Genomic DNA, 15,051 nt, shown 5'->3' with positions numbered 1-15,051 from the left:
AAAGCCAAAAGCACCAGAGCTGCTTTTAAACCTCGCACTGCATCATTAATGAACAGCTCTCGTGCTGATATGCACATGGAAACTCTACATTTTATACCAATCAAAAGTAGGTAAGCTGTTACTGTTAATTCTATGTAAAATTCCACAATATCAAGCATGTAGCGTGCAGCAGTTTTCCCATACTTTGCAACATGTTGTATGGCTTCACACTAATCTCTCTACAGATCCTAGCCTCTGAAATGTTGCTCACCTCCCGCAGTGATGTGGTTTCACGAATGAAGAACATGTTGATGATTCCAAGATATTTGGTTATTTTTGCACCAGGAATGTAAGAGAGAGGGGTCATTTCCACAACAGTGACTGTGGAGGTTGTGCATGAGATCGGTGAGCGATGACGTGTGTGGGCTTCAGCCAGTGGGCTCGCTTTGTCAAGTGAAGCAACTACAAGGGTGGAAAGAGACAGAAAAAAAGTAGAACACAATTAGTATTGAAAGACTAAATTTGTTTAGTTGATTGTGAGTTTTTTTAAAAATCAGACTGTTTCAGAGCAGCTACAGTGATACATTCAGCGCCTGAAGCTCAGTGATGGAGCAGGCATGAGCTGCATTAAAAAGTAGGTGATCATGCAGAACATGCAAAAAAAGAAGGCATAAACAGCCGGAAGGGGATTTTTCAAAGACAGTGACATTCCTTCAAAAGGGGAGTTACTTCACCCCCTCTTCCCTCCCCAAATGAGTATTTAAATAGCGATGGCTGCATTGGCGATACCTCCATACAAAAAGTAATCAAGGAAGACATTTCTTTGCTGAAAGGAGATTTTGATTAAGAGTGTGAAAGATGTTACTTTAGCAGAATGCAGTTTTTATCATGTTCATCTCAAGGTTAAAGCTGTCAAACGTTAACCAATTTCTGTTAAACATTCTCCAGACAAAGATGCAGCTTTCACACTCAGATTGCGTGTGCCATTGATTGCATTGCCATTGCTGGGTAGGATAGTCCATCCTTCACCAACGGAGGATCATAGGCATGTCTTAGATTATTATCACCGTGATAAGCTGTAACTTCCGCCTACTTGTTTTAATTGATCCACGTCTTATGGTCTGAGCTTTCTGCTTAATGAACTCTATCCAGCTGCTGCATCTGTCTGCAAAGGAACTGTAATCAACTGAGGTGGCTAAAACACACACAGAAAAGAAAAAGAAAAATGGATGACGTCTATTGCCCTTTGCAACGTTCCCCTGATGAGCCAATCATCACTGCATAAAAGGGTCATGAAAAGAGAACAAAGACCCACTGTTTCAGCTAAATTAACAGCCTGCTTTACTTACCCCTTTGTACTGCTGGAGAGACAGCCTGCAAATTGCCACTTTCCGAAATGCCTAAGAAGATGATTTTGTGAATGAATATGGATCACCAAAATTCTAGCACACTTTAGGAAATATTATGTATAGCATTAGGGCAGAGCCTTTATTATTTCCTCAAGCAAAGATCAAAGTAAATTTATTATCTAAGTATGTATACTGTATGCCACCATATACTACCTTCAGATTCAAGTCACAGCCTTCTCATAACCAAAGATTTAAACAGGAGAAAATATGCAATGTCAGAACATTAATTGATTAGACATCATTTTAAAAATATTAACATTTTCAATCTACCTCATAAAGGAGCGATCTTAACCAGAAAATGATTGAAGCTGATGCTGTTTGTTCAATGTATCTTGTTCAGTTTATGAGTCAGAGTTTTAATAATTTGTTTAAAATGTTTTGAAACACTTTGATACAAACCGATGTGTAAGATTTTGATTATTCAGCTTTTTATAAGGAACGTGCAGAGGCTACTCTCGCATATCTACTATCCACTAATGCTACTGTGGCACAATACTGTTCTGCAAAAGCCTCTCATGTAGTGGGAAACAGCAGGAGAGTGGCAATTACCGATAACAATTCCAATTACATGATTGCTAATATTTTTCAAACAACATTGTAAGTTCTATAGCATGAACAACTTTATGGAGATTTTATGCAGTAATTATTTTCACTGATTACAAAGTTGTTTAAGTGACCTATTCATTTACTTAGCGATAAAGGGCTCTTCCGGTCACAACGAGCTGCACTGCCCATCTATCTGACCCTAGCTAATCACAGGACAATTTGCAATTATCAATGAACCTACAAAATGGTAGGTCTTTAGAATGTAAACCGAAGCACCCAGAGAAAACCCATGAGCTCACGGGATAAGATGTACAAACTTCTTATGGAGGACGTTGGAATTGAACTTTGACACCCTGAGCTATAATAGCTACTGTGGCGCCCCCATGATACACATGGAAAACCAGTTACACGGACTTGGATTCTTTGTTCAAATGTCTTCGTAATTTATCATAAAATTTTATTATAAAAATGCTACCAAATGCATTTAAATATGCTGAACAGTCAAATTTGGTCACAATTTCTAATCTATTTGAAGTTATTAATTTGATGTGCACAAATTAAGTTTTTTTAAGTAGTTTAACTTGCAGTAAAATATTGAACAGTTACTTGCTCAAAGAAAATCAAAATGCACGTTCAGAACTGAAAGATGCACACTTGCTTATAGTGGTAAAGTTCAACCATCTGGTACTTATGTATCTGTAAGCAGAAATGCATTTTTAAAAACTAGAAATTTTTGTCTGGAAATTAAAGTACATCCTATGGTATTTACCTGACTAGAGAATATTTGGTGGGAAAGAACTATTTTGGTCCTCTTGAGAGGTAGGGGTGGAAAATCAGCAATTAACTTGGAGGAGAGTGTTGGGATTAGAGCAATGCAGTGTTTTAGCAGAGAGGTCAGGGAAGCTGTCATATTTTAGCAGAAGCTGGCACAAGCAGGTTGGGTGCAGCAAAGGTGGGAGATGCAAAGCCCAGCCGTGCGCAGGTAAAGGGAGGTGGGGCATGAGGCAGTAGACGGAAGGACTCAGGCAACACACTTAGCAAGTTGGCACTAACAAAATAGGATCCCAATATCCCAGGATTATTGAAAGATGTCCAACGGACAACATAGTCTAGGTCCCCTTGCAATGTTCCAAAAAAAGTGTTTTGAAGAATGCACATATCACACGTCCCTAACACAGAAATCATGTCAGACTTCCAAGGGAGCTTATGACTGAAGTACAAAGTTAATTTTTTTGTGTGTGGCAATTCAGTTTAGAAATCAGTCTATTCAGGATTAAGGTATTTGTCAGTTGCATAATGTCTTGAAAATAAAGTGTTATGCAATCCAACTTCTAAGTGTTTCTTCAAAAAGTCACTGTAAGGTGGCTGATGTGTTGCAATCTTTGGACATCACAACTGGAATGAATACTTAATTGCTGAGAGGAATTAATTTCACTAATGTTTAGATCTAACAATGGAGGAGTGATATTTTTCTAACTCAGGAAGGTGTGCGGCTTGGAGTGAACTTGGTGGTACTCCCATGTCCTGTAAGCCTAGGTAATGGCGGCAGGTTTGGGCAAGCTTGGGTAAGCTTGGGTGTGTAGCGTATTTTGTGTTTTACACACACTGTGTGCAGATTTTCCTCATTTGTTCTATTAAATAAATTCATCATTGGGGACAATTCTTCAATCTTCTGTCAACTTTGTTTTACCCAAGAATAACTTTTTTCACTTTCCTGGTTTCTCTTATGAACTGCTGGATAAAAATGCCTGCTGAGACTTGGAGTGAAATTTAACTGGCTTTTGCTGTTTCAACACTTAGTTACCTCATGAATAGTTTCTAATGTCACTAAAGATTGAAGTAGAATCACGTGAAATGATATAACATTTCTAACATGCAAATGCACAAGAGAAGTAGTTTAAATGACCATATCTGGCACACTGTTGTCTTACCCGCAGCCTTACTGGGAGAGGAGGGTACAACTGATTGACTGGACTGTGATTCCATACAGAGTTCCAAAGTAAACTGGAGTTGTTCTTCATTCTCAGCAGACGCTATACATCACAGAAAAGCAAAAATTAATTATACACATCATAACAATTTAAGGGATACTCCAGAAGAAATCTTTTCTGTCATCTGTACTTCTATAATATCTGCATGAACATATCATGAAACCATAGACCATCTAATTTATTGGGCCTGTGCAGACTTTTCCAAAGAAGTAATTGTTTTACTTTCCCATTCACCAAAGCTCTTCAAATTCAGCAATTTTAAGTATTTATCCAACAGTCTTTTGACAATTATCATTGAATCTGCTTCCAGCATCCTTTCAGACAGTGTACTCCACATAACTTTGTAAAAATATTTTTCCTTGCCTTTGCTCCTGTTGCCAATTACAATAATCCCATGCCTTCTTACACAGAAAATCCAACTCCAAAATATGTTTATTTATTCATCTTTCAAAGATCTGGGCTCCACTGGCAAAGCCAGCATTTAAATGCCACTGAGGTGATGGTGCAGTCCATCCGGTGAAAGCATTCCCAACTTGCTATTGGGAAGGAAGTTTCAGGATTTAGATCTCAATGAAAGAACATTAACATATTTTCAAATTAGACTTGGAGAGGAACCTACAGGGGAACTGGAAATCTATGTCTTTCTTGGTGACAGTGGTTGCAGGTTTGGGAGAGGCTGTTAGATTAGTCTAAGTGAGGAATTGCAGTGCATTTTGTTTATAACACACATGGAACCACTGCACACCAATTTCTTCTTATTTGCTCTTAAAATATTAATAGTCGAGAACATTTCTTCAATCTTCCTTAATTTTGTCTTACAAAAGAAAAACAATTCCAGCTTTCCCAAGAACTCAAATCGTTTCATGATAGTTCATTAAATCCTTTCTGTACTCTCTCCAAGCTTTTCGACCCATCCCAAGGAGTACTGTTCAGAACTAAACAACACTCTAGGTGAAGCTTAAATTGGAGACTGAATAGTGCAGCTGTTAGACCTCCTAAACCACGGGCTCATTCCCCATTTCCATCACTATCTGTGTTGAGTCTGCATAATCTCTGCTATAATGTGGGTTTTCTAGTTTCCTTCCATGCTGAATTGATGTGCATCCTGGCTCCTGCTGTGTAGGTGCATGACAGGATCTGAGAATTTGATGGGAACGTGGTGAGAATACAGTGGAACTGGTGTGAATGGGTGCTTGGTTATGGAGTGTGCTCAGCGGGCTGAAGTGCCTGTTCTGGTGGTGTATAACTCACTTACAAAATAGAACAGTAACAAGTACTCTCTCGCATGTATTTTAATTTTGAAACAACTGCTCAACTTTTACATTTGTATAATTCAGTCCGTCTTCCTACCAAAATGTACCACTTCACATGTGTGTTAAACAACATCTGCTGTATTGTTTCCATTTTTATCAGTCTGTCCAGCCCCTTTAGAAATCCTCTGTTATTCTCTTTGATATGTCCTATATTTCCACTTCCACGGTGAGTGGAAAAATTGGCATTACAGACAGAACACCCAAAAATGCATCAAAAAGGATTTGGTCCTAATACTGATTTTTGGGTGATCACTATACAAGACCATAAGACATTTGAGTAAAATTAAGCCATTCAGTCCAACAAGTTTGCTCCATTTCATCATGGCTGAGTCATTATATCCTTCCATTCAGTCTGTAAAACAACACTCCTCCTCTATATACCATGGCACCAGTAGCCTTCTAATACAATTGGCTTCAATTTTGCTAATGTATATAAAGTATCACATTTTCCAAGTACTTTTTGAAAAGTTTGTTTCTGATTAGAAAATAGCAGTCAAAAATAGACTCAACAGTTTGTATTTCTTTCCATATTCCCCCATATCGAGGTTCATACTGATTGTAATGGATGTCAGCCACATCTAATTCTTTGGCGATGGAGCAACACACATGCGGTGAAGGGTCTTGGCCCAAGATGTTGACTTTTTCATTTCTCTCGATAGATGCTGCCTAACCTGTTGAGTTCCTCCACCATTCTGTGTGCGTTTCTCTGGATTTCCAGCATCTACACAATCCCTTGTGTTTATCTTTGGTGATGGAACAATATTAGATGATTGGTAGGTTAAAGTACTCCACTGTACTTCCTCACGTAGATGATTAAGAGAAAAATTCTATGATGCACGAAACAACAACATTCAATAGTTTCCAGGTGATTTTAGACATCATGAGCAATCAATATGACTGTTTTCAATGCCACTTATTATCTCTTAACCAGTTTACCTCTTAAGAGAGTCTTGTCGTTGCAAACCTTGGTGCATTGAGCTTGGTCCTTATCATATGTTATTGCAACAGCTGTAACTGCAACCTGTAGAAACACATCAAGTGAAACCCACACGGCAGGTATTTGGATCATTAAACATTGCTGTATGTGTTACGCTTCATACTTATGGACTGCTTGTCCCACTCCCATCAGGGAAAAGGCTACGCAACAACTACTTCAGGACCATTAGACTCAAAAACAGTCACTTCTTCAAGCCATCAGGCTGATTAATCCCTCCACCCATTATCCCACCACACCGTCAACGATATATTCATTACTTAGCATCACTTTATGTACATACAATCAGTCTATGTATACAACATGCATACCCTATTTTATAGAACTGTCTTTACATTTTTTTGTTTTCTATTCTTTTCTTCTTTATGCTTATTATGTATTTTTAAATGGTGAACGGGATCTGAAGTAACAATTATTTTGTTTTCCTTTATGCTCGTGGACTGAAGAATAACAATAATCAATGTTAAATTTTGAATATACCTGGATTAATTCATCTTCTGGTAACGCAACATTGAAATTCACATGACACAAACAGCAAGGTACCATGGACCGCAGTTTAAAATACAGAGTCTAGGGTTTAATGAAAAATTATTCATTGGTTAGAAGAATTACTAATACTTTGAAGTACCATAATTGCATCCCACCACCCAGGTCATGCTGTCTTCTTGCTGCTACCATCAGGAAGGTGGTATAGGAACCTCAGGATTCACAGCACCAGGTTCAGGAACATTCCTCAACATTCAGGCTCCTGAACCAGAGGAGCTAACTTCACTCACCCCAAAACTGAACTGTCCCTCAGCCTATAGACTCACTTTCAAGGGCCCTTCATCTCAGGTTTTTGATATTTATTGCTTATTTATTATTATTATTATTTCCTCTTTTTTTCTTTCTTTCTTTCTGTATTTGCACAGTTTGTTGTCTTTTGCATGCTGGTTGTTAACTCTGTTGGTGCAGTCTTTCACTGATTCTATTATTTAGTATGCCTGCAAGAAAACGAATTTCAGGGTTGTATCTGGTGATGGATATGTACTTTGATATTCAATTTAATCTGAATTTTGAAATACATCCAGGCAGGAAAGGACAAATCAATATACAGATATAGCTGATGCACAGGTTGGCTTCTCACAAGGCTAATTTGTGGTCAAAGTGAGTACGCTTACAGGAGCCTTCCATACCATACAGGTCCTACCTCACAATATACAAATTTTTCTTTTGTAATTTGTCCCAGGTTGCAAACAACCCACTTACGGACATTTCTAGATATATATGAGCTATTAATAAATTTAAGAGACTGATAAACACAAATTAATTCCTATGAAAAACAGAACTAGTTTCTCTTTCTCTCCATTTTTAGTAGTTACTCTTTCACATCAACTATGTGCTTTTGATGCCATTCATTACAACACAGCATGGTTATAATATCAACTGATATTATCTATAGTAATATAACTGACAACTGAAAATGACATCTGTATAACCAGAATCTGTATGTTGCTCAGGGACAGCTTGTACATAAAAATTATTCTCAAAGCCATCAGATCCATCAAGCTTGCCTGAAACTAAATTGAATAACACTTCCTCCCTTGCTACCTTGCACTGCCAACCAATCCCAAAGACAGTAAAACAATCAAGGATAAAGAAAGGGAAAATATAGTCCAGCAGCCTTCTCCATGACCTCTTCAGGCACATGAATCCAGTTTGTAATGAACCAAATGCTAACTATACTTTCAACATATAGAAACCAAAGTTCTAATATTTCAGCTACAAAGATGTTCCAAATTGAATATTATTCTTCCATCCTCTATCAATAATTAATATTTTCAAGTAAAGAAAAAAGGACTTGATGTTGCTGTTGTCAGAAGAGTTCCTATTCCACAGCAGCTTTAACATACATCTTACAAAATATACACCTAGAATTGCATACAATGCTGCTTTGAGCTTTATACCAGTGAAAATTTAATTCAAGGGGCTTGTAGATAGGATTCCACAGCAGGAGGGATGACAGTTGAAGGCACAGCTGTCACTTATGGATTAAAAAAATGGAGCAAATGTACAAAAGATCAGGATTAGAGGAATGGTGAGCTTTAGAGTTCTGGAGAAAGTTGCAAAGCTGACAAGGAGAAGTTACAAATAAGAATTCTAGTAAAAAGTAATTGTGTTTTGGTTTCTGTTCTTACTTCTGAGAGAAATTCTCTGGTTAACAGTAGTATCAGATTCAAGTTATTGGATTCTACAATAGCTTGTCTCTTATCTACAATATCAGCCTCTTACCTTCAGTAAATTTTCACAGAGATCACTAAAGGCTTTATTAAGTCCCTGTGATGTAAGGCTGGTAACGTTGTTCAGCCGGAACACTCGCACAGAAGTGAACATCTAAAAAGGAAATGGAAGAGAAAATGTATTAGCCAGTAGCAGTATGTTCCCTTTAGGGCTGTAAATGCCAAATTATAAATATTATTTAATTAAGATGCTATTAGTCAGCTTTCTGATTAACTCATTCTAACCAGAGTTGACTACATGGATGTGAAGTTCATTAACAGTAATACTTATAAACTATGCTTAGAATGAGCCATTCTCATCCTTTATGACTACTTTAAAAATTAGTTGGGTGAAAATACAAAATAGTAAATAGTTACATTCAACATAAAAACTTAACAAGTGCTGGAATAATTATTGTCCAGTTTAATAAGTTTCAAATAGATATCCCTATCAAAAGTAACAAAAAACACATCTAAAATAAGGCATGAAAGTCAGAACTACAGTTGTGGATGTTGAAAGATCTCGAGTCCTGATGAAGGGTCTTGGTCTGAAACGTCAACTGTTTACTCTTTTCCATTGATGCTGCCTGGCCTGCTGAGCTCCTCCAGCATTTTGTGTGTGTTACTTTGATTTCCAGCATCTGCAGATTTTCTCTTGTAAAGATCTATGGATATGCCTAATACATTTTATACTTTCTTCTCAATAACACATTTTACTCTAAAATTCCTGCTCTCTTTCAACAACATCACTATTCAAAAGCAATTATTTAAAGGTAAATATTTTTGTGACTTGGTGGTGTTCAAGTCTTGCAAAAGCAATCTAGTTACCAAAAATTTCACATGGAGTAGTAACCAGTCTACTGAAATATACATTCCAACAAAGGCCATTATATATCTTATTTTAGGTATTAATTTGCAATCCTGTATAATACTTCAGTAACTAGTTAAAAATATATTCATCCTTCTAGAACATGGAATCATCTATAATCCAAACAACAAGTCAACCCACATAATAAGTAGGATTAGACTATCTTACATTACTGGCATGTGTATTCTAAAGAAAGATGAAGTTCAAGAATTAATATTCAATTCTGCAGAATGAGATAAAACAAATAAATAAAAGTTGATTTGATGGAAAAAATAACTTCAGAAAAGACATGCGTCTTTAGATAAAATCACGACACTAGTTTCACAGGTCACACATATAACAGTAAACACTTAAGTATTTCTTTTCTAGTATAGAGTTATTCCTTTTTGTTTCAAGATACCTAAAGTAATGCCTTGTACCCAGAGAAAGCAAGGCAACTGATTGCTCAAAATGCATTATATATGTACACAAATCCATGACTTGAACCGAGACAGCCCCATCATTTACTGAATTACTATTCCAGGTGTTCAACATATTTGCAGAAAGAATACCTGCCTTTGCCTTACATCCCTCAACAACTTTTATCATCAGTTCTCAACTCAATCTTTCATTACTTATTTATTTTTCCCTTGTTCGAAATGCTGTTTTGAAATTCTATGTTAGAGCAAGTTTGAAATGCTGCTACCTTCTTTAGACAAGTCTGTGACTTCCTCCTGTGCTTCTGGTATCCTCCAGCATCGCTGTCACCTTTGGAGCAGCAACTTTAACTGCTCATAGCAACACACATAAAAGTTGCTAGTGAACGCAGCAGGCCAGGCAGCATCTCTAGGAAGAGGTACAGTCGACGTTTCGGGCCGAGACACTTCGTCCTGGAATTTGAAATTCCAGCATCTGCAGATTTCCTCGTGTTTGCGTTTTTAAATTAACTGCTCAAATTTTTCTCCCTCAATGCTCTTTAGGGATAATTTTACTGTTCTTTTCCCCAACCCTTGCAAGATTGAGCATTTTACTGACAATTAAAAACTTCGCAACACAGCTATGTGAGAGCTGCTGCCTCACAGTATAGAAGGCCAAGATTCAATATGGCCCTTTATGGGAGTGGGTGAACTGCTAGTGATTTCTCCCTCTGACTGGGATTCCCCCTGATGCCCTAGTTTCCTCCTACATCCCAAAGATGTGCAGCTTGGTATTAAACCAAATAATTGGCCGCTGTAAATTGTCACTAGTACATAGACAAGTGGTAGAATCTGGGAAAAATAAAGAACAGAATGAATGTAGGATGTGTAAATAGCTGGTTGATAGTTCATATGGATTCTGTGGGCCGTTAGGCCTGTTTCAATGCTGTACTTCATTAAGATTCCAATGACACGAGATTGGAATTTGAAACAACAAACAATCTGCTAGAGGAACTCAGCAGATTGAGCAGCATTTGTAAGGAGAGGAATTGTCAACATTACAGGCTGAAACTCTGCAGGCATTAGGACCTGTCATATTGACAATCCATTCCCACCCACCTCACCCTGTGCAGAGGCTGCTCAATCTGCAGAGTTCCTCCAGCAGATTGTTCATTAATCAGTTAAAAGTGAACTTCTTGCAACTCAACCAGACTGTCTGCTTGTGAACAATGCCCTTGTTGTTCAATAACTTACTGTAGATGAGTGCATCACTGTCAAAAACACTTCTTTGTCAGAGAACAAACTAACAGACAATGGCATCTTGCCCAAAAATAGTGCTTCTCTGGCTCACTATACTCTCTACCAGACTCAGAGGGGTGGTGTAATCATGCCTTGGGGAGATCCCCTATAATTTTAGCAGTTTGGTTATTTAAACTTCAATGTAAATTTGTTTTTCCTCTTAGAACTATCTTTTCTGTCTCTCCCTCCATATACACTCTCCAATCTCCTGGATAACAACTGGGCCAGGTAATCACCTTCTCCAACAAGAGTCTAACCATCTTCTTTTGATATACAGCTGCATTACTTTCATGATGTTTCTCCCATCCCAACCTTATGGTTAACACTGTAGGTGTAGTCATTGGCAAAACCCATTAACTGGCCCAGCCATACTGGCAACCTTTATGAAAATATCAGATTCACTGACATAATTTTCCAATCGAAAGAAACAAATGATGAGAACACTGGAAACAGTGTAGTTAATACATTTGGACTATTCAGATGGAATTATCAGCTTTTGTGGATGTATTAACCTTCAATGTAATGTACATGATTAATGCAATTTAGTTTGCTTAGAATGTCCTGCATACAAATCATTCCCCTATGATTATTAACACTGACCCAAGTATTTATCCAACAGGTCCATCATTTCTTTAATTTCATATGCAATATCACTGTTATCAAGAAGCTCACAATGCTTCTGAATGCTTATTTTTCCAAATAGAAAAGTGAATATCTGCCATTTGATATTCTTTCTAATCATTTTATCTGTACTTCTTTATGTCTTATGAGCATTGGTTGAGCAAGCTCGGGCTTTTCTCTCTGGAGCAAACAAGGATTGGAGGTGACTTGATAGAGGTGGATAGATGATAAGAGGCACAGATCAAGTGGATAGCCAGAGACCTTTTCCTAGACGTCCAATCTGTGCTTTGTAAGGCATGAAAATGCCCGACGCAGGCCTCTCATGGTCTGAGTCGACGTTCCCTCCCTCCTCCTCTTCCCCTCCCCTCCCCTTTTCCCAGAGTGGAAATGGTTAGTACAAGGGAATATAATTTTAAGGTGCTCGGATGAAAGTACAGGAAGGATGTCTATCCCCCTATCCCTGAGGCCAGGGGTAGGCACATGGGTGATCCTTTTCAATTCCTTAACTTCATCCATGAAGACTTGATTGCCAACTTCTCTTAAAATATTCTCACAATACCGAAGCAAGTTTAAGTATCCAAACTACTCCTACCATATTTCCTAACTTTGCTCGAGACAATAATCTGGATGTTTGGTCTCACAAAAGCCATGCGGATTTACCTGTAAATCAGATGTCCAGTTGTTGATACCTGGCATAACCTCTGTATTACAGCTATAAAAACCTGTCAACATAAAACATATTCAGAAAGTGTATGTCAAAGGTAACAACTGCAAGTCTAATTATTGCAGTCCTTTAGTGGCAGATAATAACTATATTTCAATTTCTGTCAATATATAAAAATATTAGAAGGTCTGAATTGAAATTAGAAAAGAATAAAGAAGTGCATAATCCTTTTTCTCCCCACACCCAGCCTCAAGACGACTGAACTCAGTTAAAACCATAAAACAAAAGAGCAGAATTAGGCCCATTGAGTTGCGCGTTTATTCGATCATGGCTGATTTATTTTCCCTCTTAACTCCATTCTACTGTCTTCTCCCCATAAATCTGACACTTCCAGTAATGAAGTACTTATCAACCTCCACTTTAAATATACTCAATATCTCCTTAAGGACTTACCAGGTGGTGTGGGAGCATCAGTCAACAATGACTGAATATCTTCAACAGCATCTGCATCATCGATCTGAAATACAGCAGTAATGTTAATGTCCCAGTCTCATTCCGTGCACCATAGGGAAGTGTTACTAATAAAGCTGGATGTGGTGGAATATGGTGCACCACTGTTAGACCTATTCATATGAATCAATGATGCTGAGATACATCCTGGGATGCACTGGAACACAGTATCAGTGGTGTAACCTGGGGTCATCGGATGTTTCAGGTCTTTCAACATCAGACACTCTCGCCCAGGCGGTCCAGCCGGGGTTGATCAGGCCCTGGCTTGTGTCCCAGCAGCACTGGTCCACAAATTACACTTCTTGATCCATAGCCATTTGGAGACTCAATCAGCAACCACTGTGACTGTGGCTCTTTTCTTTGCAACCCCCATAATGCCAGAGAGAGTACAGCCAGCAAAACTACTACACCAGACAACTACCTGGCATCATGCGCTCTCCACCAGTCTCTGGTACTGCTCTAACGTCTTCCAGTATTTGGCTTTCTTATGCTCAAACACCTCTTCAATCTGGTCTTCACAAGGAACTGACAGTTCTATCATGACCACAGAATGACCATGTCAGGCTTCAGTGATGATGATGCAAATGAAGTCAGGGTGGAATTTGGTATGAAATTTTGTGTTTGGTTTAACTATGCAATGTGGTCTTACGTTGACCTGGTGGGATATAATCAAGTGTTACAAGAAATATCTACACTGAATATAGTACAATGCCTTGTTCAGTGGAATAGTTTAAAGTGTGAATAACTTCCAGAATGGACTGAAGTGTGAATAACTTCCTGAAGTGGGATGGTATAAGGCAGTGAAACCAGGTTCATGATCTGGTGGAATACCAGTCTTCAAAAAATCAGTAGAAATTGAGTGCAGTGGAATATTATGGGGTTAAAGAAAATCAAGGTATATGTTCCTAGGGGAAAAGCATTTTATTCCACCTGAGTAGTATGCAACTCAGTGGTATAAGCACTGAATTTTTCATTTCAAGTGACTCTTAACAGCTGTGTTTCCCCCTCTCTCCTTCCCATGCACCTCCAGTCCTCCCATTTTTTGTTCCATTTCTTATATACCCCCTTGAGCTATCTTCCCTGCCCCCATCATCCATTTTCAGCTCCATTCTCCTCCCGGTTCTGTTTGCCAATGACCCAAACACTTCATCAACTGGATTCCCCTCCCCCAGCCAGTTCCATGTGGCCTTTACCACCCCCTGAATCGGTCTCGTTATCTTCTTTACTTGTCAGATTCCAACACCAAAGGTCTTTGTATTCCTGCTTGTCACACTCCAACAACTGTCTCCACTTTCATCCTCCTTTGCTCCATCTCCCCTTCTCCCCCACCCCGTCTTCCACCTATCACTCACCTGCCTCTGTCTCCCTACTCTAACCCTTCCAGCTCCATCTGCCTGTCATCCTTTACTCTTCGTTGGTTCACCTATCACCTACTGACCCTTGTCTCATTCTTTTGCCCAATCCCCCGTCTCCCTATTTACATTAGCTATTTCCTTTCTGCACAAAAAATGCAGGAGGAACTCAGTAGGTCAGACAGGATCTAGGGAGACAAAAATAAATAGCTGGTTATTATCTGGACTCTGTTTATTTCCCTCTGTAGATGCTTAAATGAGGAATTAGAGGTGAGAGTCTCCAGCATTTTGGTTCAATATCTTGAAATCTTGTTCCAGCATCTTCAGAAACTATGTCTCAATTTCTGTCTCTTGTGATCACAATTTTATCTCCTTTACTGTAGGATAGGAACAGACAAGTTAAGGAAACGCTTAATTGGAGTAAGGGGAAATATGAGGCTACCAGGCAGAAACTTGGAAGCATAGATTGGAAACAGATGTTCTCAAGGAAACGTACGGAAGAAATGTGGTAAATGTTCAGGGGATATTTGCGTGAGGTTCTGCATAAGTACGTTCCAATCAGACAGGGAAAGGATGGTAGGGTGCAGGAACCGTGGTGTACAAAGGCTGTTGTAAACCTAGTCAAGAAGAAAAGAAGAGCTTACGAAAGGTTCAAAAAATTAGGTAATCTAGAAGATCTATAAGATTATAAGGCCAGCAGGAAGGAGTTTAAGAATGAAATTAGGAGAGCCAGCAGGGGCCATGAGAAGGCCTTGGCTGACGGGATTAAGGAAAACACCAAGGCGTTCTACAAGTATATGAAGAGCATGAGGATAAGACATAAGAGAATAGGACCAATCAAGAGTGACAGTG

The 15,051-nt window shown here is 38.6% G+C and overlaps 1 protein-coding gene across 21 annotated transcripts in view; it reads right to left on the bottom strand.

Annotated features, from left to right (window-relative positions):
• c2cd5 (C2 calcium dependent domain containing 5) overlaps positions 1-15,051 on the bottom strand; it is a 119,233-nt gene that overhangs the window by 17,336 nt on the left and 86,846 nt on the right. For 13 of the 21 annotated variants that reach the window (XM_063072348.1, XM_063072365.1, XM_063072346.1 and 10 more), the window contains 9 exons: positions 12,791-12,854; positions 12,334-12,395; positions 8,504-8,605; positions 6,713-6,802; positions 6,175-6,259; positions 3,866-3,967; positions 1,329-1,379; positions 1,073-1,174; positions 251-441 (listed from right to left, as the gene is read on the bottom strand). In XM_063072348.1, the coding sequence (XP_062928418.1) occupies positions 251-441; positions 1,073-1,174; positions 1,329-1,379; positions 3,866-3,967; positions 6,175-6,259; positions 6,713-6,802; positions 8,504-8,605; positions 12,334-12,395; positions 12,791-12,854 (849 nt within the window). The remainder of the gene's footprint in view (positions 1-250; positions 442-1,072; positions 1,175-1,328; positions 1,380-3,865; positions 3,968-6,174; positions 6,260-6,712; positions 6,803-8,503; positions 8,606-12,333; positions 12,396-12,790; positions 12,855-15,051) is intronic. The other 8 variants (XM_063072354.1, XM_063072349.1, XM_063072359.1 and 5 more) reach the window with 4 other exon arrangements.

This window comes from Mobula hypostoma, chromosome 20 (genome assembly GCF_963921235.1).
Source record: "Mobula hypostoma chromosome 20, sMobHyp1.1, whole genome shotgun sequence".
Taxonomy (NCBI): domain Eukaryota; kingdom Metazoa; phylum Chordata; class Chondrichthyes; order Myliobatiformes; family Myliobatidae; genus Mobula; species Mobula hypostoma.
This window is presented reverse-complemented; position numbering and strand designations above follow the sequence as displayed.